The 27,373-nt window shown below is 27.6% G+C and overlaps 9 protein-coding genes across 9 annotated transcripts; 6 read left to right on the plus strand and 3 right to left on the minus strand.

Moving 5' to 3' along the window:
- Window positions 1-578: 578 nt before the first annotated feature.
- On the minus strand, window positions 579-6,346 carry OCT59_016601 (uncharacterized protein; the record flags this gene model as incomplete). The annotated part of the gene is made up of 25 exons (XM_025313075.2): window positions 579-857; window positions 929-1,107; window positions 1,183-1,324; window positions 1,409-1,525; window positions 1,603-1,785; window positions 1,859-2,016; window positions 2,080-2,458; window positions 2,528-2,661; window positions 2,753-2,860; window positions 2,945-3,063; window positions 3,126-3,394; window positions 3,457-3,602; window positions 3,698-3,976; window positions 4,054-4,100; window positions 4,170-4,335; window positions 4,496-4,536; window positions 4,882-4,895; window positions 4,979-4,988; window positions 5,073-5,188; window positions 5,259-5,629; window positions 5,686-5,826; window positions 5,902-5,992; window positions 6,065-6,103; window positions 6,179-6,191; window positions 6,276-6,346. 25 exons carry the CDS (start codon window positions 6,344-6,346, stop codon window positions 636-638), a joined length of 3,555 nt encoding a protein of 1,184 aa, XP_025188080.2. The 3' UTR covers window positions 579-635.
- Window positions 6,347-6,668: 322 nt separating this feature from the next.
- Window positions 6,669-10,351, plus strand: OCT59_016602 (uncharacterized protein; the record flags this gene model as incomplete). The annotated part of the gene is made up of 17 exons (XM_066145805.1): window positions 6,669-6,777; window positions 6,859-7,022; window positions 7,147-7,256; window positions 7,330-7,522; window positions 7,600-7,713; window positions 7,780-7,893; window positions 7,964-8,065; window positions 8,136-8,174; window positions 8,249-8,293; window positions 8,379-8,463; window positions 8,536-8,821; window positions 8,905-9,163; window positions 9,229-9,277; window positions 9,339-9,460; window positions 9,541-9,745; window positions 9,843-9,980; window positions 10,059-10,351. The coding sequence occupies 17 exons, from the start codon at window positions 6,669-6,671 to the stop codon at window positions 10,349-10,351; spliced, it is 2,427 nt and encodes an 808-aa protein (XP_066003550.1).
- A 55-nt stretch (window positions 10,352-10,406) lies between these two features.
- OCT59_016603 (uncharacterized protein) lies at window positions 10,407-12,201 on the minus strand. The gene has a single exon (XM_025313072.2). It carries the CDS (start codon window positions 12,100-12,102, stop codon window positions 10,573-10,575), a length of 1,530 nt encoding a protein of 509 aa, XP_025188077.1. The 5' UTR covers window positions 12,103-12,201; the 3' UTR covers window positions 10,407-10,572.
- Window positions 12,202-15,512: 3,311 nt separating this feature from the next.
- OCT59_016604 (uncharacterized protein) lies at window positions 15,513-16,765 on the minus strand. Its single transcript, XM_025313071.2, has 5 exons — window positions 16,450-16,765; window positions 16,306-16,372; window positions 16,012-16,197; window positions 15,811-15,928; window positions 15,513-15,736 (listed from the first exon to the last, which is right to left on the minus strand). The coding sequence occupies exons 1-5, from the start codon at window positions 16,680-16,682 to the stop codon at window positions 15,585-15,587; spliced, it is 756 nt and encodes a 251-aa protein (XP_025188076.1). The 5' UTR covers window positions 16,683-16,765; the 3' UTR covers window positions 15,513-15,584.
- A 112-nt stretch (window positions 16,766-16,877) lies between these two features.
- OCT59_016605 (uncharacterized protein) lies at window positions 16,878-18,495 on the plus strand. Its single transcript, XM_025313070.2, has 6 exons — window positions 16,878-16,980; window positions 17,053-17,324; window positions 17,405-17,551; window positions 17,618-17,720; window positions 17,785-17,970; window positions 18,042-18,495. The coding sequence occupies exons 1-6, from the start codon at window positions 16,886-16,888 to the stop codon at window positions 18,376-18,378; spliced, it is 1,140 nt and encodes a 379-aa protein (XP_025188075.1). The 5' UTR covers window positions 16,878-16,885; the 3' UTR covers window positions 18,379-18,495.
- Window positions 18,496-19,055: 560 nt separating this feature from the next.
- On the plus strand, window positions 19,056-20,311 carry OCT59_016606 (uncharacterized protein; the record flags this gene model as incomplete). Its single annotated transcript, XM_066145806.1, has 5 exons — window positions 19,056-19,120; window positions 19,187-19,408; window positions 19,465-19,876; window positions 19,999-20,118; window positions 20,237-20,311. 5 exons carry the CDS (start codon window positions 19,056-19,058, stop codon window positions 20,309-20,311), a joined length of 894 nt encoding a protein of 297 aa, XP_066003551.1.
- Window positions 20,312-20,369: 58 nt separating this feature from the next.
- OCT59_016607 (uncharacterized protein) lies at window positions 20,370-21,501 on the plus strand (the record flags this gene model as incomplete). Its single annotated transcript, XM_066145807.1, has 3 exons — window positions 20,370-20,657; window positions 21,046-21,210; window positions 21,289-21,501. 3 exons carry the CDS (start codon window positions 20,370-20,372, stop codon window positions 21,499-21,501), a joined length of 666 nt encoding a protein of 221 aa, XP_066003552.1.
- Window positions 21,502-23,252: 1,751 nt separating this feature from the next.
- OCT59_016608 (uncharacterized protein) lies at window positions 23,253-24,375 on the plus strand (the record flags this gene model as incomplete). The annotated part of the gene is made up of 6 exons (XM_066145808.1): window positions 23,253-23,328; window positions 23,422-23,498; window positions 23,573-23,626; window positions 23,865-23,933; window positions 24,027-24,101; window positions 24,196-24,375. 6 exons carry the CDS (start codon window positions 23,253-23,255, stop codon window positions 24,373-24,375), a joined length of 531 nt encoding a protein of 176 aa, XP_066003553.1.
- A 905-nt stretch (window positions 24,376-25,280) lies between these two features.
- Window positions 25,281-27,152, plus strand: OCT59_016609 (uncharacterized protein; the record flags this gene model as incomplete). Its single annotated transcript, XM_025329956.2, has 6 exons — window positions 25,281-25,908; window positions 25,978-26,018; window positions 26,091-26,132; window positions 26,206-26,257; window positions 26,348-26,542; window positions 26,641-27,152. 6 exons carry the CDS (start codon window positions 25,281-25,283, stop codon window positions 27,150-27,152), a joined length of 1,470 nt encoding a protein of 489 aa, XP_025188073.1.
- Window positions 27,153-27,373: the final 221 nt, after the last annotated feature.

The raw sequence follows: 27,373 nt of genomic DNA on the forward strand, positions 1-27,373 counted from the left end.
TATTTCATAATTATGGAAAATAACAAATTACGGTATATTTTTTTTTTATGATATTGAAAATTTTTATAGTATGCGTGTGAAATTCATCATGTGAGAGAGCTCCTGATTTTGATCAAGAAATTTATTTTTTTTCCCCATAATAAACTTTACGTGATCAAAATATTGAATTCGATTAAGATAATTTACGATAAAAAATACTGTGTTTATCATTTAATTTATAAAGAAAAAATAATGATACGTAATTTTTTAGTTTAGACACGAATTCATAAGGATCAAATCGATTCGATTACGATTTCGATTAGAATTAGGATTAGAACTAGGATATCGTATTCTAAATCTAAACCATAGATTTAAAATTTTAAGACCATTTTTTTTCCAGAATATACCTAGCAAGTTTTGATGATCTTATATCAGCGCTACTTCATAGAAGTTATGCCATTCTATTATTAAAAAAAAAATAAAAAAATACATGACGTTACAACGCACAAGCATACATAATAGGAAAAAAAATAGTGGCTGTTTTCTATGCTAACGATAATATAAAGAAAACTAAAAATTTCATTAAAACCTATTATATAAAATATATTAAAATAAATTAATTTATTGTATAAGTCTATAAAGATAAAGTTTTTAATTTATTTTGGTTTCTTAAAACATAAGAACTGTAAACTTGTATTTTTTCTACCATCAACCAAAAATTGTTTCACACTACTCAATTCAGAATCTAATCGATCAGTTCCTGATGTAGTATCATATAACTGCTCAATCGTCGTATAAATAATCTGTAATGTTTCTTGTGCTTGTGGTGTAACATATTGTGATAATGTTTGATTCATAAATTCAATTTCCAGTGTTGCCTATATACAACAAATATAAAAAAGTTAGTTTAATACTAATATTACTTATGTCCTTATATTAACTATCTTACCTGACACATTCCACCTAAACTGAATTTTTCTACTTTTTGAAAAGCTTCAAGACAATCGATTGCCATAGATTCCAATAATGCTGTTAATGCACGATTAATTAAAGGTTTGGCAATATCACTAATTTGCGCATGAACAAGTACAAGTGATAATAAAGCTTCATATACAAAGGAATGTACTTCTAAAAAAGGCAATAAGTATATTAACAAAAAATTCTTAAAATAAAAAAAACAAAAAAAATAAATATCTTTTTTACCTCCAGGTTTTGATATATTAGACCAATCAATTTCATTTGATAAAATTCCATTTATAATAATATTACGAACAATTTCAGTTTTACGTTTTATATAATCATCAAATAAAATACCATCAAGTTGGTCAACAACGGTATTGAGTGCCTATTAATAAGGAATTAATTGTCACATTATATTTTTAATAAATTTCTTATTAAACTCTTATCGATGTATATAAAAGATGCTTACTTGAGTATCATCAGCCATGCTACATTTATAAGCGGTTTCAAATTGATTTACAATTCTTGGTATCATTAATTGTTTGAGATTAGAAAGATTACTAATAGTAAGCAATATTCTTGAATCCTGTTATAAAAATATACTAATTAAATGTTTACAATAAAAAATGATGATAATTTTAAACAACAGTTTATATACAATACCATTTGGGATGGATCAATCCTTGATTTGTGAATAATATCTGTAGGTTCTCTTTCAACAACAGGTTCAAGCGGTGTATATTCTGTAAAAACAAGATGGACTAAACCTTCCAAATAAGCATACAAAGAATTTAAGAAAGTTTCTTTAATCTTAAACAAATAATTTTCAGGTATTGTTGATGATTTCTTAACAAGAAAATCAAAAGTGTTAACTGAATGGAAATTAAATAAATTGCTTTAATTTTTTAAATTAACTTACATCGTTATCATTATCTGATATATAATTTTGACTTGCGATTTTATAAGCACTGCGGGAATTATACTTGTGAAAAATATGAAAATTGCGCAAAAAATTGGTGATTTCACGATTATCCTGATCAAGAGTCCAGTCCTCAAGCAAATAGAAATTCTTCGCATCTAAAAAATAATTATAATGACTATTTATAATTATAAATATTATAGAATTGTAGTAAAATTTACCTGCATTCCACGCTTGACATATTACTTCTAAGAAACGCCATCTGGCTTGATCCATTAATTGAGATAATGTGCCAGAGGCATCAGATGCCATATTTATAGAATTAATATCATTTACACATTCATTCATTTCATTAAGAATTCTTGTTAAAAAGTAACAAGTAGTTACTGAATCAGAATGAAGTGGAACGAATGACGGGTTTTCATATTTAATAGTTGGTGTATCAGGTATTTCATTAGGCACCGGTGAAAGAGCAAAGAGCTCTGATAGAAATGAAGCATATAGCTCTATAACTCCACTTGCCATTTTTTCGCATTGGTCTACTTTTCGTAAATCCATTCCTTGACGCCTACGCTTATTGGCACTTAACACTGCAGGACTCTACAAAAAAATAAAAAAATTTTAATGCTAATCAAATTGTAAAAAAAAGATATTATAATAATACCTTACCTTTTGGAATTTTCCATCCATAAAAGACTTACTTAATTTCCAAAAGTCTGGTAAACATCTTAGAAGTAAATCAGATAATGATTTCACAATCTCTAATATAGCTTTCCACATTTGCACATCCATCTCTTTTCCAGCTTAATTCATTTATTTGAAAAATAAAAAATATAATAACTGTAAATAAGATATAATGGAGTAAAAAATTATACTTTCTCTAGTTATATTCACCTATTAAGGAATCGAAGTCTCTAATATTGACATTTCTAATTGATTTTTTGAGTCGAATTGCCAAATCCTTATCACTACTGGAATTTTTTGGAAGTGTTTCCTTCAAAGCTAAAAAGTTTAATTTAAAAATATTATTATAAGAATTCTATTTAATGATACAAAAAATTTCTTTTAAAAAAAAAAAGGACAAACTTTCTATTTTGCTCAACTGTTCTTTATATGACTCTTTGAGGAGATCTATAATAAATTTATATTGACTATCAAGATAATGCCATACTGGATCTTCTGCTGTTTCAAGCTCTAGCAGAATACTAGGAGATTAAGAAATAATGTTAGACTATGTTATCATAAAATAAACATATAATATTCTTACTTTATAGTCTTTTCTTGTTCTTCCATTGACCTCCAAGGTTCAGTCAATTGCTCAAATAACTGATCTTTCATCTCTTCCATGATTTTATCAACTTCTAACCAAACTTTATCAAAAACTCTCCTATATTGAACAGAAAGTGCAGTTTCATCATATTCTCTTTCCGAGGAATAACTGCCTGATCCATTGGTGTCAGCTCCTTCTGCTCCCATGGTAGAATCTAACACAACCTTTCCTTTCTTATAATCCCTAATTGCCACATCGTATTTTTGCTATATTAAATAACTATTAATATTGATCATAATATAGTTATCCTGCATCTTGTTTAAAATACCTGTTTAATAGAATCCATAAGATTGCTAGGTAAATTGAAGAAATATTTATATTTTTCTAACACACTCAAAGTGCTGCGAATTTTTTCAGCTTTGTTTCTGTTAGCTAGAACCGGACCAAACAATTGTTCGGCCCTATCACTAGCCTCTTAATAATTAATCAAATAGGTAAATATAATAAAATTAATATTACAAATTACAAATTACAAAAAAAATATTTAAATGCAATTGAAAATTACATACCAGATAAAGCTTTGTTTAACCTACTAACACCATAGTCACTCTCAGCATTTAAACTTTGTGCTTTCATTTCACCATAAACAGTATCTATTGTATTTTTAGCACTCACGAATCTATCAAAATTATCTTGAACCAAACTACGAAGTTCTTCAGATTTTTGATCCAAAGTATATCTTAAAAATTTTGCTCCTCTCAATAAATCCGCATAAGGAGTATCGTTGTGAACTTTATGTAAAAAAAACTTCGGATTGAAAGACTTAGTGCCAACGAAAATTTGCAATTCTAGAAAATTTTAATACAATAAGCGAGTCAAGTCTACGATTTTTTTTTCCCACTGAATAAATTACAAATATAATTACTCTCTTTATCGAAATCGTCTAAACCAAATTTACCAGGTGTATCTTGGCTGAAAATCGAAGAAATATGAATAAATGAAATTGCAAAATCATTAATCAACAAATTACTTAAAGTTTACCCTAAAACACTTTTTTTTAAACCAAGGGGGTCAACATCATCGCTCAACTCATCCCCAGCAATACCATTGTTAAAATCACTCATCGAATATCTCACAGACTTACGGTTATCTGGCTCTTCTTCCCAATATTCCGGATTAAGGTTATCAAGTCCATAGTGTTTAAGAACTTTATCATTTCATAACGAATGGTTTATTTTACAGTTCAAAATGTATAATAAAGTGGAAATTGTTAATATTTTAATATTATTCCTTCTAAAAATTGGACAGCCAAAGTATTATTTTTTTTTTGAAATAAAAAAGATAAAATAAGTTAGAAAAATAGAAACCTGCTGCTTCTTCAGAGAATTGAGTATCGTATATAGATAATCTATACATAAAGGTGGATTAATAAAGTATTCAATTACAGCAAATTCGATTGACTTTCGAATTTAAACGATTTCCCACGTAGTACACGTGTAACTATGTACAGTATACGCATTTAGAATAATAACCTCTCGAAAAAATAGAGATATCTTTATTAAAAGAAAATAATGGTTTTTTTTTAAAAAAAAAAATTATAAATTTTTTAAAAAGAGAGCTTCTTTTTGCATTATCATTAACTCAGAATATATAGATTTTATCAAAATATTATTTAAATGTTTATATGATTCTCCAAATATTTAAATTTTTTCGAGCATTCTCATTGTTAGTTCATATATCGTAAACGTCGAACCTGCCGCTGGTAAACTATGAAATGAAATATAAACAATAATAGTACCCAAAACGTCGAAATGTTAAGAAAAGGTTGATATTATTAAATTATTACGTACCTTCTCAAAACTTATTAAACAGGTTTTTGTTTTAAAAAAAAAAAAAATTATAATTATATCTAGAAAGAAAAAAATGATTTATTGAATTATATACTCACTTGTGGGAGTAATTCCTCGCGTTAATGCTGCCGCGCCCCCATTTTTATATATTGAACTCATGGTTGTGAATACATAAAAAATTCCTTTGGGTGGGTTTTTCTGATTCTGGACCTACAAATTTAAATTGTCAATAATATACCATATCAACTATAAAAATAATTATATGTAAAATATATCTCACTTTAGATTTAACAACGTCGAAAGGATAACAGCATAGCCAATAGGAAAACCCTCCAAAAGAGCCAGCAAGCATCAATTTACTTGGAGGTAAACTATCAGGACTATTTCCTTCTAAAGTTAATTTCCTTTTAGCAAATTCAAATCCAGAATAAAATCCAGCATACGCAGGTATTTCGCGTGCAATAGTTGCCCAAAATCCACGATATAACCCGTTACGAATACCAAATTCTCTTATCAAATGTTTTGAACAGTCAATAGGTCCCTTATAAATAAGTCCGCTATTTCCGGCTGTCGCTTTAGACCTTCCATACTGCGCCTGCATTTTAATTTTGAGCAATTCGACGGGTGATGAAAGCACACTGTTGATTGCTCCTATTTTGGATTAGCGCACATTACAAGATTATATAATTCAATAAAGAATTTCATACCTGCGCCAGCACCGGCGATTGCTATCTTATAAAGAGCCAATTGCTCATTAGGAAACGTGGCTAGGATAGCTTTTAACCGCGAATATGCTGCGAATAATAAAGCATTTACAGCGCCTATGCCGACCAGCGGACTAGCCATTCCTAATAAATATGAATTTTTTCTCATATAAGAATAAATATTTCTTTCAATGCGCGTAATTTTACTGCTTTAACGACCTTTATATAGGGCAAAAAAGCCTTCATTTTTTACGGTTTGTATTAAACAATCCATGGGTCCTTTGAATCTTGGTTCTACTTGAAGTCGAACCTATGTGTCGAAACATTATTTTATAAATTCTTACAGAAAAATATAATATGAAGTTCCTTCTTGCAATTGTACCTTAATCGTATCCAAAGGCTGCCCAATAAAAACTTGTGCCTATATTTTCCCAATTCAAAGCGAATAAGCTTAAATTGAACGTGTCTTTTCATTATACTTATGAGAATTACATACCATTCCAGCAAAACTATAACAATTTATTGAATTCATTTTATTAAAAAAAATAGCTAACGTACGCAGTACGGATTCTCTTTAAAAGCATTATACCTACTTGCCGGCAACAAAGTCTTCCCAACCACCTTTCTTTGGTGGAACAGGTGGAGCGGGTGAAATTTCAGTCATTGCTTAAAGTGTCTTTGAATTCCAAATAACGAATTAATTTTGCAATTTATAGAAAATTTTTTCGATAAAATTTCGCACATGAATGACACGATATTTATTCCTATTTGAGGCAAAGCATTGTTCAATCTTGATAAAGTGGTGGAACATTCGTAATTTGTTCTGTAAATAATGAAAGACCAGTTAATTACTTTAATTCGGGTCTGACAGTGTAACCCGATCAGTGATGAGTACCCAGCCAATCAATATCAAAAAACGTTATTGGTGATTATCAAAAAAATTTTTTTCTTGATCTAATATTCATATAGAATTTAATATCGTTAAAATGCCTACCGAAAAACCATTTCGTCATAGAGCTGGCTCGTTAAAACAATCCAATAAACCATTTAAGTCAAAACATGCAACCAAAGGAACCATCAGAGATAAAACAAAAGGTTACCGAATTTTTTTTTGCTTTTCGATAGTAAAACATTCGAAATGACATTAGTATTATATCAAATTTTTTGTCTCATTAGGTAAAACTAACAGAAAACCTATAAAGCATTCGAGCGCAAATCTACGCTCGATTACGAGGGTTGATAGACGTAATGCGGCAAAGTTGGAACAACAAAAGAAGAGAGAAGAAGTATTAAAAGAGAATAGGTTTTTCGAGGGAAGACATGGAACTCCTAAAATTGTGGTATGAATAAATTTTTCAAAGTGATGTATTATCGATTTGATTCAATCATGAGAAGTAAAAATAATTGCATGATTATAAAATAAAAAATTACATTGTTAAAGAAAATTAATTTCTTTCCTTATAGGCCGTGATTCCATTATGCACCGATGTAAATTCTTACAGTGCTGTAAAGTCTATTTATAGCAGTATTGGTGTACAAGATCCACCAATTTTAAAAGGCGTTGCTCAATTAAAGTATATAATATTGTAAAATATTCAAATTACCTTTACTAAAAAAAAATATATCTAATAGACTATTTAATTATAGTGCTGAGAGGTTCAAACAAAAAATTCAATTCGTCCTTCTTGAAAGGAATTTTGTTGATATTTTAGATGCCTGTAAAGTTGCAGATTATGTATTATTTGTCGTATCAGCTGAAGTTGAAGTTGATCATTTTGGTGAATTATGTCTAAAAGCTATGCAATCTCAAGGATTACCTACTGTTATAACTACTGCTATGGTTAGTTCAACATTTTTTGTGTTTAAAATCTTGATATAAAAATTTTAATTAATTGATTTGTACAAATTCTTAATTAGCACATGGAAAAAATTCCACAAAAGAAGCGTAATGATGTTAAGAAATCATTACTTAGTTATATGAGATACTTCTTTCCCGATGAAGAAAAAATTCATTCGGTCGATCAAATTCAAGTAATTATTTTAACCAATACAATATATATATAATTTAAATCTTTAAATAAACAAATTTCAATTTAGGATGCACTTAATGTATTAAGAACAATTTGCACTCAACGTCCCAAACCAATTTTGTGGAGAGACATTCGTCCGTATATGTTGGCTGAAGAATTAGTATATGAGGCAAATGATGAAGTAAATACTTCAATTACCTATTTTACTTTTTTGTATCAAAGATAAGAAAATGTGATTTTATTTTAAATAGAATTTTGGAACTCTTAAAGTTACAGGATATTCTAGAAGTGTACCATTTTCTGCAAATCGGTTGGTACATTTGCAAAATTTTGGAGATTTTCAATTGAATCAGGTTCGAAACTTACCATCTGATATTGCGTCTTTTACGCCGTTTATTTTAACGCGTAAAATCATTTTATTAGATAACTGCTTCTAGGAAAGGCGATGACGATAAAGATTCAGTAATATCAACTTTCATATCTTTAATGCACTTATAATTTAGAACTTGTTTGTTAAAAATAGTATTATCTTATAGGAAGAAAAGATTCAAGTTTTGCATGTAGCTGATCCTGAACTACAGGTTTGTTAGTAATTTAGTATGTTTAATGATATCATGAATTTTTTTAATCATATTACACGTAATTGACTACATGCAATTGGCGTAGGATACGCTTATATCGGAGAATGAGCCAAATTTTATGGAAAATGAACAAACATGGCCAACTGAAGAAGAAATGGCAGGAATTGAAGGTGAAATAAGTTTTATATTATATTTTCTAATATTCAAATAATTAATTACACGTTTTGAATAAATGCGATCAGATAATATACTAGAAACAACACCAAAAAAGACCGTGAAACGTGTACCAAAAGGAACATCATCTTATCAAGCAGCATGGATCGTAGATTCTGGATCCGATAATGACGACGAAGATTATACCGACGAAGATGGTGATATTAATATGACTTTTGAAAATGACGCGAGGAAACTATCAGCTGAAGAAGAAATTGTCAATGAAAATGAAGAAGAATATGAAGAAATTGAAGTTGAGACAAGAACGTCTACTTTAAATGATCCTAAGTTGGATCCAGAAGAAGAGGCTAAACAGTAAATTTTAATTTAAATTTTAAATATATGTCTGATGTTTTGGTATGATGTCTTTCTTACATTTCAAACCAATCTTCTAATAGATTAAAAGATTACTTGGCTAATCGTGAGAAACAAAATCGGGATGATCTTGAGTTTCCTGATGAAGTAGATACACCTTTAGATATTGCTGCTCGTACTCGATTTCAAAGATATCGAGGCTTGCAAAGTTTTCGTACTTCGCCATGGGATCCGATGGAAAATTTACCAATTGATTATGCGCGTATTTTCCAATTTGAGAACTACCAGAAGACAAAACATAGAGTTATTAATGATGCTGGCGTAGGTGGATGTGGGATTAAAGTTAGTATTCAATTGATTAACTTATTATTATGATAATACAGTAATTGATTATTAATATCAAATAGGGAGCACGCATAACATTGCATATACTTAACGTTCCAAAGGAAGTGGCAGGTAAACTTTGCGAGAATAATTTTTAAAAAAGAAATAGTAATAATAATTTTTTTTTTTTTAGATTCTTATGATCAATCTCGACCATTCACTATATTCGGATTATTGGAAAACGAACACAAAACTTCAGTAATGAATTTTGTTGTTACAAGAAATAGTGACTACAATGAACCAATTAGATCAAAAGTAATTTATAAACTTTGAAATTTTTAATATTATATATTTTAAACGAAGCATTTAAGTCTAAACATGTATAATAATTTTAGGATCCACTTATATTATGTTGTGGATTTCGTAGATATTTAGCAAGTCCAATATATTCACAAAATACACAAGGGAAAGGAACAAATAATGTTCATAAATTTGAAAGATTTTTAAATCCCGGAGTAACTTGCGTTGCATCAATATATGGACCAATTCAATTCGGACATTCACCTATTATGCTTTTTAAAGATAATGGAAATGTTAATGGTTAAATTAAAATTTATATCAATTATTGTTTAATTTTTTTTCCATTTTTCTTTAAAATTTCTAAATTTTTTTTTTTTCACTCTTTTCTAAATAATAGCTCCAATTCTCGTAGCTACAGGAAGCTTTTTGAGTTCAGATCCAAAGAGAATAATTGCTAAACGGATTATTCTTACAGGACATCCATACAAAATTCATAAAAAGTCTGCAGTTATTCGATATATGTTTTTCAATCCTGGTAAGTGACATATAACGAATTTTGGTCCCAATTTTAACTGAAAATATATTTTAATCACGATATATATCATTTATATAGAGGATGTATTATGGTTTAAACCTGTACAATTAACGACCAAATATGGACGTATTGGACATATAAGGGAAAGTTTAGGTACACATGGATATATGAAATGTGTATTCGATTCACCTATTACGCAACAAGATACTGTAATGATGAATTTATATAAACGTATATTTCCTAAATGGAATACAACTACACTTTGGAAAGGAGGATTAGATGGAACAGTTGCAAAATCACCTTTGAATGTTAAAAAAATAGGAATTCAAGTAGAGAAAAATAGTAATGAAGAAATTGAGATGGAAATGTGAGTGTAGATAATCGAGAATTTTTAATAATTTATACACGTTTAAATAGTTGAAGTTAGGAAATATGAAATTATCATAAGAAATATTAAAAAACTTTATTTTTTGTTTTTTATGTTTAAATTAATGCATAATGTATTAACTATAATAAATAAATTGTTTTTTTTGTACTTTGTTCATATTAGTAGTAATATATTTTATAGTACTTATAAATAAGTATTATTTATTTATTCTAAGTTTTCTTCTTTGTTACCAAGTCGAGATATTTTAACATAAGCGTCAGTACCATAACCATCCATTGTAAATAAATTTATACCACCACCCCAATATTCAACATAAACTTTACTCATAGGTAAACCTATTCCTAAATTTAAAGTAGGAGAAATAATTAATTGTTCATATTCTTGTACAGTAGCTGCCATCTGAGGTACTTGAATAAAATTTTTAAATTTTTTATTTGAACTAGTTGAAGAAGCAAATGACCATATATTAGAATAAATATCATCAGAAATTCCACCACCTTGATCTGATATTCTAAAATATATATCTGTAGGACTTGAACAAATTGTTACTAAAATTGGAGGATACTGAGATGATGATGAAGAAAAATTTTTATTATTTAATAAAGAGTTAAAATTAAGAGATTTTGGAGATTTTGGAGAATTTTGATCTTGAAGTAATTGTTGTAAAATTTCATTTGAAATAGAAGTATCTTTTAAAGAAGGAGAATGATTTTCAATAACACTACGTATAGAATTATGTAATAATTCATAAAGAATATATTCTATATGATCAGGTATATAAGCAAAAGTAGTATCAACTTGATTATTCACAATTACTTCAGGAGGTTCAACTTTATATATTACTCTACATAAATTTCTTGTCATATGAGCACATTTTTCAACAATATCATTAGAATTACATTGAGTTGAAACAATTCCAATATTTATATTATCACCAATACCATCAGCACCATAAATATAACCATGATCATTCCAATTTTCGGTAAGAGTAATTTGTTGTTCTGCTAAAACTCTTCTAGAAATTCTTGATCTTAACATAATACTCATAAATTTATCAAGTTGATCAGGAGGTAAATGATTAGAACATTCTGATATTCCCATAGATAATTGAGGAATAACAACTAAATGTTCTTTTAATAAACCTTTAAGAGTATTACAAAATTCATCATTTTCATCCATATCTTTTATTAAAGGAATTTTTCTTAATTTTTCAAATGCTAACCAATATAATTCATATACCATAGCAATATGTGGATTTGTACCTATTATGAAAGGTAAACTTTGAAAATCTCTTATTCTATGAGCCAATCTAATAGGTAATTCTGATCTAACATAATTAGCACTTTTTATTAACCTATCTTTTGTAATATTACGACCGAATACAATAAGTTGTCTTAATGTAACAGTATTTACTGATTGATAAGCATATTTTTCAAGAACTCGATTATTATAAAAATGTTGTGGAGAATATGCTCGATATTGTCCGATTGATTTTATTGGGGGTGATGATGATGATGATGTTGTTGTCGTTACTGTTGAAGGGGAGTTAGAAGAGGAAGAGGAAGATGGAAAGGGTATAAGATGTGATGATGATAATGTAGGTAAAAATTGAATTGATTCAGGAGAAGTTGTTTGTGTGGATTGAGTAGTATTGGGACGAATTTGTATAAAGGAACGGTTTAACTTTACTTGACTAAACCAACGAATATTCAAATTTTGAAGTTTAGTTATCATAATTATAAAATTAAAATAAACAGGAAATTTTCTTTTTTTTTTTTTGAAATTTATGAAAAACTTTATATTTATATAAAAATGAGGGAACGGTTTCGAACTGGAAAAAAAAATTGGTTTACACGTATACGTAGATCAATGATTGTATATCGCATAAATGGTTAACTGGTATTAAAAATTTTTTAATTTTCAGATAAGATGTTTGAACAATAATAAACAATATTCCAAAACATGTGATATATTTCAAAATTGGAAATGAATCAAACATGTATAAATGATGTGTCACATCTTTGATTAGATTGATAAAATAAACACGTGATATACACATATTATAGTAAATAATTTCCAATATAGTGTTGATTATGTTTGATTGAAAAATCAATTCTCGGTAATTTCTCTTTTTTTTTTCTCCGTTCAATTCGTTCAATTTAGGATTCATCAATGGTTTGTAAAATGTATCATTATAAATGTATCATTTCCTGTAAGAACTTCTAGAATACAAGTGACTGAGCTTAATCTAAAAAAAGTAATTTTGTAATACTTATTTGTTTATATTTAATTAATTAGCCAAAATAAAGTTTATTTAAATGTATTTTAATGTAATAAGATTGTAATAAGATAAGGTCTCAATATGAAATTTATTTTCTTATCACGAAAAAAAAACACAACAAAATTTGGAAAGAAATCACTTTCCTTCTTATTCTTCCTTAATTAATAATCATTCAAAAAGGATAACATAATGATTAGATTATAACAAAACCATTTACAACCAATTTGAGGGAATGACTTCGTCATCATTGATCACGTGATATGAATCCCGTGATATAAATTTTACACGATAACAACATTTTTTATGATATATTTCTCAAAATGTATTAAAATATTTTCTTTATATTCTTTTAAATGAAGATTGTAAGAAGCAGTAAGAATAGCAAAACAAAGTATGGCTATTGTTGAGATGAACAGTCCATCCTTGTTGTACAAGCTGTTTTAAGTTAAACGTTTACATTCCCCACCTTTAGTAATTTCCTGAAAAATGAACGGGATATCTGATAAGTACATAACACCGGAAATTAGGTAATTTTTAATAGTATAAAATGAAAAAGATCTAATGATATTACATAATCAGTTGATATTTACTACAAAAGGAAATTTTCACGATAAATCAATGGAAAATGCCTTGCATATTTATTTACATTGTAATTTCATTTGATAAATGTCGATCTTATATTGTAAATTACTCTAAACAAAAATCCCTCGTTCATCATGTGTAATTTGTGTCAAATTCCATTTCATTTTGTAATTTTTATGGTATTTCAATGATGGAGATTTGAGACAATAAATAAATAATAAATGATTAAATAAATAATTTTTGATATTTGGAATTATGATTTAGAACAAGGATTATAATATTATTAAATAAACATCAGAAAAATTTAAAAAAAATAATTTTTCTTTTTGTTCATCAATTTTTTAATAAAAACTGATGTTTGATAGGGTCATAGGGAAGTGTTTTATCTATTATTGATAAATCCCTTCGATTTATACTCAGTTTTTTAAATTAAACAGTTTGGACTGATTAATCTTTTTTATGGCCGAATTTTCTTTATGGCCGGATCTTCTTTATGGAATGCGGATTTATCAATGATTTTACGCTTTTTTAAACCGTAAGAAATAAAAATTTTCCCAATACTTTATACGTATACATCTAAAAAAAAAACCAGAAATATTGCGTTTAATTATGTAATAATAATATTAGTAATAAACTGCACATTTTTTTTTTAAAGAATCTATACCTGATAATTTTAACGAAAAGTAGAACCGTTAAAAAACTGATTCGCGAATAAATTATTTGTATTTTGTGCAGATAGTCTTATCATTTGTGTTAAAATTGGGCGCCTATTCCTAAGAAACCGCAATTTTCTTCTAGACCTTCTTTCTCGTATATAATCATGATTTATTGAAGCAGTAGAAATAGTTTTCTCCATAATTTATTTTATATACAATAATGAAATATAAATATATGTTTTTTTTTTATAAAGAGAAAATATTCTCATATTTTTAATAGTTTTACGTTTCATCAGATTATTTATATAAAATATTTATATCAGGAATATCAATATCAGAAATATCAGAAGAAATTTTGCTTGCGCTGGCGTAAATTTGTGATCATAATCATCATAATCATCATCACAAATATGCATGCAATTTGCTAATCAATAAATAAACGCTTTGCTTTTTGTTTATTTTTTACATCATGAGAATATCAATCGATTAACCCTTTTTTGAAGGGCGTGGCGCAGCATACATTCTTTTTTTTTGGAAGAAACGAAATCAGAAATAATTATCACTTAAAAGCTAAGTTTTTCTTGAACGATAACTGAATAGAAACGTAAAATGAAATTTCATTTTTGAATAAGTAGTGAAAAACAAAATAAAAATCAAATTTTACAAGATTTATTTATATAAATAAAAAAAAATTTACTGAAAAATAAAGTTCATAAATATCATTATTACAAATTAGGAAGGTTTTTTTAAATAAGCCATTGGAAATGACAATAATCTAAGATTGTTTCACATTTTTGATTACCAAAGGAAAATAACACAAATACATCTTCATAAAGAAATTTTCTATGATGATCGACACAGATTGAGTGTGTGCAGTGCTACAAATCTACTAAATCTACTATATGATCGTCTAAATAATAAAATGTCATTGATTAAAATTAAGAGCGCCAAATAATAATAATAAATGTACTACTGTATTCTTTATATTCATTAGTTTAAACCTGATTATAAAATTATAATTATTTTCTACCGATCTATCAGCATACTAATCCGTTTACCGGAATACGTGGTAGTATACTATTGTTTTCTTATAATATTTAAACATTACACAGAGACTTTGTTCCAAGAACATAAGTAATTTACTAAAAAAGTATGTAAGCGTCTTCGGATCTTTAATCGGATCTTTTGGTGGAGTAGATGATTTTCATCAGGAGGGGTACGTATCTTTTACTGTATATTCAAAATGAACAAATTTCCTGATCTAGTACCAGCCTGTATATAGGGTATGTTTAATATATCTAATATATATACACGACTACGTGTATGCCTTTTAATGCTTACAAAAACTACTAACATACAGTATAATCTCGGTATAGTTTTACCAATTACTGGTGATCAGACCATGAATAATCAACCAAATTTAATACAAGATACATATATAAATAAATTTTTGTTTAATAAAATTCAAGTAATTATCTATTGCAGTATGTAATGCACTATATCCAACTGTACTATAGAATTTATCCTCAGATCACAAAAACATTTTACCATTTGTATTGATGACAGCTTGAATATTTACTTATTCTATACCCTTAGTTTTTGGATTCTGTTCATTAAATGCATAAAATAAAAAAGGTGTTGATATAATTTATTTATTAATTAATATGCAAAAGAAATAAATACTTTTTGTCCTAAAATTAATCAGATTTTCTTCTTTTGAATGGTATATATTTATGTTTGATTGAAGCATTTTTCTTTCTGCGTTTCTCTATGACCTTTTCTAATACTTTAGGATCTGACTCTTGTAATTTACTAAACTTATCAATGAGTTCTAATTTTTTCACGTCAGCTAAAATTAAAAAATATGTATTAAAAATATTTCAAATAAATAAATAAAATATTGTAAAACACAGTAATTCTTACATTTCTTGTAATAATATGGTTTCTTCCCTTTATAAACAAGCTCCACTTCTCTTTTCTTTCTTTCATGCTTTAATTCTTTTTTACGTTTAATATTTTTTTCATTGGCAAGTTTTGATTGCTAAATAAAATACAAATAAATAAATTAAGTTTGTTTTCAGCATTTTTAGTATTATATATAATAAAAATATTGATTAAACTCACTAATTTACTTAATAACTGTTGCAATCTAGATTTTTCAACAGGATCTTTTTCCTTACTAATTTGACTTTTTATTTGTTCAATTTCTGACTTTTTATATTCATTTAAAAATGAATATGTTTTTTCATATAAATCCTCATTAAACTTTCCTGATAAACTATCAAATCTTGGGTCTCTCTTTTGTTTCATCTTTATTTATTTATTTATTTTTGTTTATGAAAAGAAAAATTATTATTATTTATTATTATTATAATTATTATTGAAAGAATTTAAAAATAAAATATTTAAAATATTTACAGATTTAGGAATTTCTACTATTTGCCTGAACCTACTAACAGGTCTCTTAGAAGACATTTCCATTGGTCTATGAAAATAAGAAAAATAATTAAAAAAATTATAATTAAAATTCGAATGAGGTCAAACTAAAATTTTTTTATTTACGCATGCTTATTTCTTCGTTTTTTTGAACCTTTTGCATTTATCACATTTATCTCTGAATTATTATCTTCTGAACTCGTTTCCTCTTCTGTATTCTCATCCTCTTCTGAACTTTTCTCACTTTCAGAATCATTATCATCATTAGAAGTATCGATATCTTCTTCAAAGAAAGAATTATTATCTCTTCGTGTTAACTCCTCTTTTTTCTTACCTTTTTTCGTTTCTATTTGATTCATATTTAAACAAGTATAGATCGATTTTTTTTTTTCAATTATTCAATTATTTTAAATACCAATATGAATTTCAGAGAAATAAGGTTGAAAGTCGACTGGGCCCCCAATAGATTAAACTAATATAGGTGATCTCCACGTTATGATTGTACTACATTAGTCGATATACATTTCTTTCGATTGATAATTTTTTTCCTTAACACGATATTATGCTATCGCGATACAGGTTTTTATCTTCATATGTATCTCCAAAAGCAAGAGCGATAGTTTTTGAAAAATATGGAAATCCGAAGGATGTTCTCAGGTAAAGTAAAAGTATTCATTATTTAAAATTCCCAAGTTTATAATTAATTAATTTTGAACAAAATCAATATAGAGCTTATACACATGAATTACCGCCTTTAACTCCCACAACTTTGCATATACGTTTTCTTGCTTCTCCTATTAATCCAGCTGATATTAATCAAATTGAAGGTGTCTACCCAGCGAAACCTACTTTCACTAAGGAATTAGGTATTTTACCCGATGGAGAACATAAAGAATTAGCAGTTGGAGGGAATGAAGGTGTAGCAGAAATAATCGCTGTTGGAGAACAAATTAAAGATTTAAATGTTGGTGATTGGGTTATCATGGGAAGATCTGGATTCGGTAATTATCTTTTAGTTTTTATCTAGTATATTACTAAATAAATATAAGAGCAAATATTTATTTTTTTAAATTAAATATAGGTACTTGGCGTACACATGCTGCAACAACTCCAAATGATGTAATACGTTTTAATAATAAGGAAATTGGATTAATTCAAGCCGCAACTTTATCAGTAAATCCTTGTACCGCATATCGCATGTTAAAGGATTTTGTTACGCTAAAAAAAGGTAATTTCTTATTTTTTAATGTGATTATTTATATTATATAAATATAAATTTTATGAATCAAAATAGGTGATTTTATGATCCAATGTGGGGCTAACAGCAGCGTTGGTCAATCTGTAATCCAGATTGCTAAAGCATGGGGCATAAACACAATTAACATTGTTCGAAACAGGTAATAAAAAACATGTTTATATCGATTAGAAAACTATTTAGTGAAGATTCAACTCATCTTTTAGACCTGATATTGAAAATTTAAAAACGCATCTAAAATCACTTGGTGCAACTCATATAATTACTGATCAAGAGTTAAGGAATTATAAAACCAAAAGTTTGATAAAGGAATGGACAGGTGGTAATATTATCAAATTAGGACTTAATTGTGTTGGTGGAGAAGTAGCAACAGAAATGGCAAAATTTCTTGGGTAATAGTAATATTTTTTTTTTATTTATTTACTTGATATATTTGTTATATTGATTTATTCTTTTTTTTTAGCCAAAATGGAACTCATGTAACATACGGAGCTATGTCAAGACAGCCATTTTTTGTTCCAGCATCACATTTAATATTTAAAGATATTAAATTTTTAGGATTTTGGATGTCAAAATGGAACAAAACTCATTCAAGAGAAGAAAAAGGTGAAATGTTAAATGAAGTTATCAAATTAATGAAATTTAAAAAAGAAAGCCCGGCTGATATTGCTTTTGAAGAAGTTCTTTGGGGAAATCAAAATGAAAGTGATGAATCTTTAAAAAATAAGTTTTTGAGTGCTTTGGATAAATCTGGTGCTGGCTTTCATGGAAAAAAACAAATATTAAAAATGCAAACTTGACTGACTTATTTGGATAATTAAATATAAAAAAAAAAATTGTAATATTTTTTTAAAATAATTCATGTATATAATCAAATAACAAATTAAAACTAAATATGAAACTTCAAATTTTTTTTAAAAAAAATAATTGGTTTACACTTTATTTTGATTTTTTTTGTAAAAAGTATATAAGCAATTATAATTTGCAATTAAAATTAAGTTATATTTTAATATTCATCTCTGAAATATTGCAAATTTAAAAATTGTAATCTACTAAAGAAAAAAAATAGATTACATACAGGATTATAATAACTTAAAATATTAGTAATATTAATAGTTTTAAAAGAATTCTGTAATTTATAGAAAATACCTTTGCTGTTATATAATATACTTTTATATGGCCTATTAAATAAGCAATTCGACTTATTGCTCATTAAGTTCGGGAGTTTTGACCCGTGATACATTCTGTGTGTCATATGCTGCGGAGAAGTATACTGATGACGTCTTACTGCGGTGTTCGAAAGTACGTCGCTGGATAAAATAAAAACGGTCAACAGGTTATACTCAGTATCAGAGAATAATATTATACCAGGATTTGGCTCAAAATTAGTAATGCGTACATCTCATCATGAGTCACAATGATGTCATAGATGTCATCTATAATATTCGATCAAAAAATAATCTGAAAAGTATTAGCTATGGAGCTTGGAGACCCTTTCGAGAACGAGCAGAGAATCGGAAATTTTATACTACTACCTTACAGGTATGGCCTAAATATTATGCCGTATTTTAAGAGAATATCGCATTAAATGTTTGTATGATATTCCAGAGAAATAAAAGAAAAGAAAGAGAAAGAGAAAGAAGAGGAACATTGGATTCTAAGTTGGAGACCAGAATTTTTGAGAATGGAAATTGATGGAGCGATGATCCCAGTTGCCACTCCATGGGATGGAATGGCTGTATCAACATTTAAACAGTTAGCGAAGTGGATAATGATTTTAGAGCCAATGCCCATGAAGATACAACCATGGCCGACAGTATTAAATGCGGCGTGGAAATCGAACGACAGGGAAATCATGATGATCTCGTTCGGAGCATCGGTAATAGGAAACAGGGATGCCAGAAATCAAATAATAAAGTTTCGGGAGAAAGTCGATTTAGAGAATCATCATCTCTTTCCTCGGGACGATCATGGGAATTTGGTAAAGAATCAAGCACCCTGGCAGTACGGGAATTATGCCGAAACGAATACATGGTTCCATCTAGTGTCACAGATACCCGAGTTACCAATCAAAACTTGTGCGATAATAACAAAAAATCAAAAACTGATAGCGTGTTGCGAGAATTGCAAAATGATCATGAAACACAGAACACCCATGATCTTGCCTCACTCATTAGGTTATTGAAGGATAAGGAACCATATCGTGATGAGACAAATAAAGATGTCTTGTTTGACTATGAGATTCAATTCTTCGCCGAAACATATGGCATTACTGATTTCCTCCTCATGTTGCATGTGGTGATTGGGTCTTTTTGTTAGAAGATCATGGTGTTATTTATTTTTGGTCTCGCATAGACGATAGCATGATACGCGGAGGAGAAAATTTGAAAGAAGCTTTAATGAATTATCTTTTTAATCAGGAAAATCTTTGTTATGCTGATGAGATTACTCGCAAATTGGTACCAATAAATGCATATGATAAAGAGGCTGAAGAATTGGTAAAACCACCCGAGGCTTGTAATAATATAGATGTAACTAAGGTATCACAAGCATGAATAGAAAATGGGTGGAAACGCAACAAAAAAAGCATTGACATGAAAATAGCTTGATTTTAATTAAAATTAAATCCAATATATTCATATGTCTTATCATTTGTAGAATACTTTATTTGCTAATTTGTATAAAAGTGCTGTACAAGAAGCAAATTTAAGTGCAGAGATGCCTTTGCAATGAAATTTTAAGAAAACAAAATTATACTAAAGCTTCTGATTTTTATAGTTTTGGTATAATTATGTATGAAGTAATTTCTGGATTACTCTCATATCATGATATTAGCTATAATGAAAATTTAGCAATAGAAATTTGTCAGGAACTTAGACCAAAGTTTAACATTAAAGTACCTCAACTAATTGTACATTTAATTAAAAGATGCTTAGATGCAAATTCATTGAATCGACCAACAATAGGTGAAATTTATAAAATTTTATATCCATGGCATGATAGATTTAGAGATCAGAAGGAATTACAAGAACAAATTAAAGAAGTAGATAAAATCAATGAGAAATTATCAACTAGTAATGTACTTTCAACTAGTTTAGAATTATCATACATTCAGAAGCTATTTATACAAGTAGACTCAAATAATATTAAAATTATATTTTTAATATTAATAAATAGCAAGATAATATTTATAAATTTTATATAAATAATTAGTCATCTATTAATAAAGAATTCTAATAAATCATAAGAATTACTGAATAAAGGATTATTTTGCAAAAATGGTTTTGATTAATCAAAAAGAAAACTGAAAAAATAAAATGTTCAGAATTTTAATTATAATTAGCTAGTAATTCTTTCTTAAAAATTTATTTCAATTTAAAAAAATTTGTAATGAAAAGATAATTTAGTTAATAAACCAAAATTGTTATATACTGTATATTAACTACATGTCGTTTTATTTTATTCAGGCTGAAAAAATCTCTGTTAATATTTATTTCGATTTACTTGACCAATCGATCAAAGATTATAAATTGAATCATGGTCTATCATACCTGCTTACAGAAAAGATTAGAGAATATGGATGGGTTGATATGGACTTTAAGGATAAAGAAATTCTACATCAATATTCAAAGGTCATTTCAATTTTTCAATTTTCAATCAACTAACTTATCTTTAAAATATTATTAATATAATTAAAAGATTATCCTAAGATTATTTCAACGATCGCAAATAATTTATCTGATTTTAAATTAGATGGAAACGATCCAATATTATCAGGAATAATTGATGTAGAACATATAAAAGCTAATCATTCTATAATAAATAAGAAAGTTGGAGAGGAGGATTGGAAGAACTTTTCAGATATTAACCTAAAAATCAAGGATTTTCCTAATGGGATCCGTACAAAATGGTTCGTTTTTTAAATAAATTATTAAGTTATAAAAAATGAACTAATGAAGTAAAAAGGATTTGTTTTTGACGCCGACCGAAAATTCATAGAATTTATAAAAAATAAAAAAATAATGAAAGAATTTTAAGTGTTCAAATAATATTTATAATAATAATCATTGTATTAGTTTTTCTGCTTTATTCATTGTATCAACAAAAGGTTAATTTTTATTTTTTTTTTGTTTTAAAAACGTATTTCTTTTCGTTTGTCCCAACAATAAAATGTGGATTAGTTGTTCGTATTATTACATAAATGAATTACATATCCTAGTTTTGTGAAAAAAAAAATTCGAATTGATTAGAATAAAAGTACTGGCCCACTATTATGAAAAATTGTTCTTATGTGTTGCCACTTTCCGGCCTAAAAACTCTCCAACATTGTAGCACTGGCGTAACTAAACAAATATTTACCATGCGTCGGCTTATAATCATTGTTATATTATTTTGTAGTTAATGTAGTATTCGGTTATGACCATGAAAAATCATGAGGACTGGTCAACTCAAATGGTTCAACAAGATGAGTTTCAAGTTTTATGACGCACTTAACAACATATAACTGTATAAAATACTTTTTTTACATTCTACATTCAATCAAGCCACACGCCAAAGAAAATTCACAATATTTTTATTCAACTAGTTTGTGATTTTGTCTTACCATCAACAAATTTTCTCCTGCTGTGAAAGCTGACTACTAAATTATCATTGTTATTTTCAACTAGTTATTCCGAGAAAGAATACGTTCTACAAGAGTGGTCAAGGTAGCGATGGAATTTGGGCATACAAGGTTCATTCTTTTTTCATAAACATGACAGAAAACGCTTTGATGCCAATAATCTGCTATGCTTGTTTCATGACTTTATGATTCAAAGGGTTGTAACTAACTGTGACTAGAACGCAAAAAAAGTAGCTAACTGTGAGATCATGACCTGTGAGACATTATTCGTCATGTACTTGAAGAAGAATTCTTAAGTAATTTGTTCGGAAATTATTGGTTGTCACATTGACAAGACACCAGATACCACAGTGTTTCAGTGTATATTGGAGATAGCCGTAATCTTCACCGGGTACATTGTCTTCTTTCGTATATACATTTCACATTATGTAGCATTCTAAAAAAATAAAAATAATCAGTTACGAAGATAGTTTTTTGAAACAAAAAAGGACGAGAACTAAGCAATATTACGAACCTGTATAAAGCAAAATCAAAATAGCTGAGCTATCAGGAATAGTACAAAATTGTCAACCGGACTGCAATTGCTTCTTGGTGATTTCGCAGGATTGCTCCAAATAAACTAACTCCATGCCATCGACGGCAAAATCGTTCCCTGAGGGAACGATCAACTACTAACTGACGTGATCGAAGGCAAAACATTTTCCCTCAGAGAAAATTCTTTATGCATTATAAAATAATTGGAAACCCGAAGGGATTCGCTTCACGAATCTGAAGAATCCCAACTTATATGTAGAATTACCGACATGTTCTGTAGATGATGCTTTAAATATCATACTACAAACGCATTGAGTGATAATGTAAAAAGTCTCTGTACTAACATTATGAATCTGTGAATTCTATTCACATATAGATGAAGTAATACTTAAAAGAGTAATAGTTACGACCAATACGTCATAAATATAAAGCAAAATATAAATAATAACGGTCAGAAACAGCCCCCCTGTTACTGAAAGAAAAAAACCTAGTAATTTGGACACAAACATAGATACTTGTATGGAAGACACAGAAGTGAAGGAGAACGAAGCTAAAGAAAAGGAGAAGGAGTGGTGGAGTAGTAAAGATTCTTTAGGTCTCTAAATGATAAAGAAGAAATGTAAACATTAGAATTCACTTATTAAATTTTCTTTTTGCTAAAGTTTGATTTATCTGTCTTTAATCTTAGAAAGAGATGTAAAATTTAAGCAGTTCGCAAGATGTGTTGATAAAATCAAGGCGAGAAGGTTTTTTCCTTTCGAAACGGTACTGTAATTCTTATTGAGTTACCTACCGGTGAACACGAAACAATACATACTTCTTTTAGTTGACGGTTTAAGAATGCTGTCAATTCGTCACAAAATGATATCGAAAACTGGGGAGGGGAACAAAAAGTAAGTTCTTTTAAGTATTCAGTTTGTGCACATATTTTACTGTTCTGAAACTAACTTTATTGCATCCAGGTTTATACTCTCAATCAGGCCATTATGAAGAGCCTGATGCATGTTATACACCCAGCCGTCTAATACCTACAGGGAACGCGATAGAAACGTTTGCATGATTTGTCAATATTATTACTAATTTGTTAGGTATGAAGAAGATGAATTCATTGTGAATTTATTGATTTTTTAGGGAAACCCGTGGCCAACTATTATTCTCGAAGCTGCTTCATCAGAAACACTTCGGCACGCGATTGATAAAGTAAATGATCATTGATTTTTACCGAATTGTTGTGAGGATGTCATTATTATAATTCATTCTTCATCTACTTAATCTGTTCTTTTATATTCTTAGCAGTGCTTGAAATTTTGCCAAATTGCTTCCCTTCAACAAAATCCGAATACAACAAGATTTGAAGCGATCGAAGAGGTAAGATGTGTATTTTTACAATTGTCAGATCGAATTTGGTTCTGTATATTCAAATGGACGAGAAAGTGATTTTTGTACCGGTCCACATATGAAGTGGATAACAATCGATTGCAACTGTATCTTTTCTGGTTGTTCTCAACCACTGTCATCAGTACCTTTACATCCTCAGTCTTCATCCCCTCTTCAAAGACCAGGAGTGCCATCGACCTTTACGATATTCAGCAAGCGATTTTTAGAGCAATGGGATCAAACTGATTCAAACTTATTCAAATAAGTAAGAATGTTAAAGTATTATATTTTAAACAAATATTTTATATAATAACTGAATAGTTTATGCAAAATTATAAATAATGTAATCAATCATTATATCAAGAAGAATAATTCTTATAATAAAGCTAATATTTTGTGCATTGCATCAAGATCCTTGATATTATTATCTTTTATAATCCTAAATAGCACAACTAATAAAGTTATTACCGTTCTAGAATTCGTTATATACTAGCTTTTCAAACATAAATATATTAGAATTATTGTGAGAAAAGATAAACATACAGCCTATAATACAATTAAAAGAATTAAGTGTTATTTTTTTGAATGTTGTTATATATTTTAACCGCTATTTTAAATGAAATAGTACGAATTCCTATTTTTGTTAATTACATTTTCGGAGGATGGCAAAATCGTAGTTGCAGCAAAATATGGTGATAATATTTTATCATTATTATTCATAATTGGTTCTTGCCATTCTCAAAAAAAAAATTCTTTTTTGTGTACATAAAACATTAGTATAAAGTCTTAACGATAATATGATTAATAAAAATATTATTATTACCAAAATTTTAAATAACTTTTTAAATTTATGATACGTATTGTACAAAAAAAGAACATTCTATTGGGAATACAATTATTAGTACCATATATAGATTTTATACTCTCTTAAATGAATTGATCAAAAAGGAAACATTTTCAATTCATCAGTCTGCATTTAGTAAACCCTTAACAATATTTAATAATAAGATAAATATAGTATGATTTTCTGTAGATCTCTATGCAGGTCTATATGCCAAATTACTGAATTAATGATTTGATTTAGAATCCTAAACAATAAATAAACTATTTTTTTTTGCAATACGGAACAACTTTCTCTCTTTTTTTTTTTAAAAAAAAAAGTAATTTAAAATGGGTTTATTAAACAACTTTTTAATTTATATTATATTTTTAATTTTATTTCAATTATTAGTTGAAGTAAAACCTCAAGATTTACGTAACAGTCATACCGCTACATTAATTGATAATAAATTATATATTATTGGCGGAGCAGGAGATGGCAAATATCCACCATCTCCAACATTCTTTTATCTTAATGTTTCTGATTCTTTTGATACCAATGAATTAAAATGGCATGACTTGACAAATATCAATAACATTCCACCATTTAAGTATGCCGCAGCTACCAAAGGAGGTGCAAATAACAAAACCTTATTTCTATATGGTGGCATAGGTTTAAATAATGAAAGTTTAAATAATTTGGTTTATACATTTGATACTCAAAATAATATATTGTTGACTCCAACGGTAACCGGTATACCACCAAATGGAAAAGTATCTATAACTTCTGTAATTGACTATAATGGATTGATTTATTTATTTGGTGGTCATTCAAAGGAACTTAATATTTATACAAATGATATGTTTATCTTAGATTCAATAAATTTAAGTTGGAAAAATGTTAGCTCAATAAATGCACCTAGTCCAAGAGTTGAGTATGGTGCCGTGTTTTTACCAAATAAAAATATTATTTATATTGGTATGTAATAATTATTATAGAATTCTTTCATATATAGAAATAACATATTTTGTTATTTTATTTTATTAGGTGGTTATAATGAAAATGTTGGAGTGTTCGCACTCAATGAGGTAAAATTGATCTTTATATATAATATATTTTAGAAATCAATTATATTTATGATTTATTACTATTATTATAAGGTATATCTTTATAATACAATAAATGATACTTGGACTACACAGGTAATAAAAGTTCTTATCTTACATAATTTTATTAATGTAATAATAATTTATATTTTAATCTTTTTTTTTTTAGAAAACTTATGGATCAATACCTTCCGCAAGATATTCAATTTCAAGTGTTCTCAGTAAAAATTTATTATAATATTTATTTTATTATACATTTGTTTTTCTGAAATATTTTTAAAATTATTCTTTTTTTTTTATAATATTAATAGGTTTAGATAATCAAAAAATAATTATTTATGGTGGATACGGCCCAACCCTTTTACAAAGTATAAATCCGGAAAATTCACTTTATGTTTTAAATATAAGTAATTTTAATTGGTATATTCCAAAAGTTGGGAAAATGCCACCAACTCGTGCATTTCATAAATCAGTGTTAATTGAAAATTATATGGTTATAACTTTTGGTAAATATAGTAAATATAATTTGTTTGACTTTTTTATTGTTTTTTATGCTAATGTAAAAAAAAATACATATTTTTTTGAATTATATTTATCTTTAAAGGTAAAGGTTATACACAAGAAACTGATAAAGATATATTACTGCTTGATATTAGTAATGATAATGAATATATTTGGAAAACATCTTTTGATTTGGGAAAAAATAATTCAACTTCTAAAACAAGTCCAATTCCGCCAGGTACAAGTATATTACCATCACCAGATTCCGAAAAAGCAAATATTATAATCGGTGCAATTATAGGTTCTACAATTGGTATTGCAGTAACACTTGGAAGTTTCTTTCTTTATAAACGGAAAAAGCATACAAAAAAACAAGATGGAAAACCATCAACTTCTCAAAATATAAAAGATGATAAAATATTACATATTTCATCAGAAAAAGATAATAATAATGATAATGAAATATTACATATTCCATCAGAAAAAGATAGTAATAATGATAAAGAAATTCTTTTAATTCCGTCAACTACACAACTAAATAGTGAAAAAAATGAAGCAATAAGTGAAGTAATTGTACAAAATGCACAAAATGCACAGAAAAATGAAGCAAAATGATTCTGCTGCACAGAAAAAATGAAGCAAGAAATAATTTAACTGTTAATAATCAATATTAAGTTTTATTTAAGTATAAAAAATAAATATGTATGAAAATTAAATTTATACAATATGCAAAATTGAATTATAAATGTGAAGTTAAGATTAGGATTAACTTGAGAATTAAAGATTTACAGATATTATTTTATCAAAACAATTCAAAATGCAGATAAAACAAATCA

Source organism: Rhizophagus irregularis, chromosome 25 (assembly GCF_026210795.1).
Source record: "Rhizophagus irregularis chromosome 25, complete sequence".
Taxonomy (NCBI): domain Eukaryota; kingdom Fungi; phylum Glomeromycota; class Glomeromycetes; order Glomerales; family Glomeraceae; genus Rhizophagus; species Rhizophagus irregularis.

What these genes read in the sequence shown, in the direction of transcription:
- OCT59_016603 (XM_025313072.2), bottom strand. Translation starts at nt 12,102, where the DNA reads ATGATAACTAAACTTCAAAATTTGAATATTCGTTGGTTTAGTCAAGTA.
- OCT59_016604 (XM_025313071.2), bottom strand. Translation starts at nt 16,682, where the DNA reads ATGAATCAAATAGAAACGAAAAAAGGTAAGAAAAAAGAGGAGTTAACA. An exon ending in AAACGAAGAAATAAGCATGC is followed by an intron (nt 16,373 to 16,449) that starts GTAAATAAAAAA and finishes TTATTTTCATAG; the next exon opens with ACCAATGGAAATGTCTTCTA. An exon ending in AACAGTTATTAAGTAAATTA is followed by an intron (nt 15,929 to 16,011) that starts GTGAGTTTAATC and finishes TATTTTATTTAG; the next exon opens with CAATCAAAACTTGCCAATGA.
- OCT59_016605 (XM_025313070.2), top strand. Translation starts at nt 16,886, where the DNA reads ATGCTATCGCGATACAGGTTTTTATCTTCATATGTATCTCCAAAAGCA. An exon ending in AATCCGAAGGATGTTCTCAG is followed by an intron (nt 16,981 to 17,052) that starts GTAAAGTAAAAG and finishes AAATCAATATAG; the next exon opens with AGCTTATACACATGAATTAC. An exon ending in TTTTGTTACGCTAAAAAAAG is followed by an intron (nt 17,552 to 17,617) that starts GTAATTTCTTAT and finishes GAATCAAAATAG; the next exon opens with GTGATTTTATGATCCAATGT.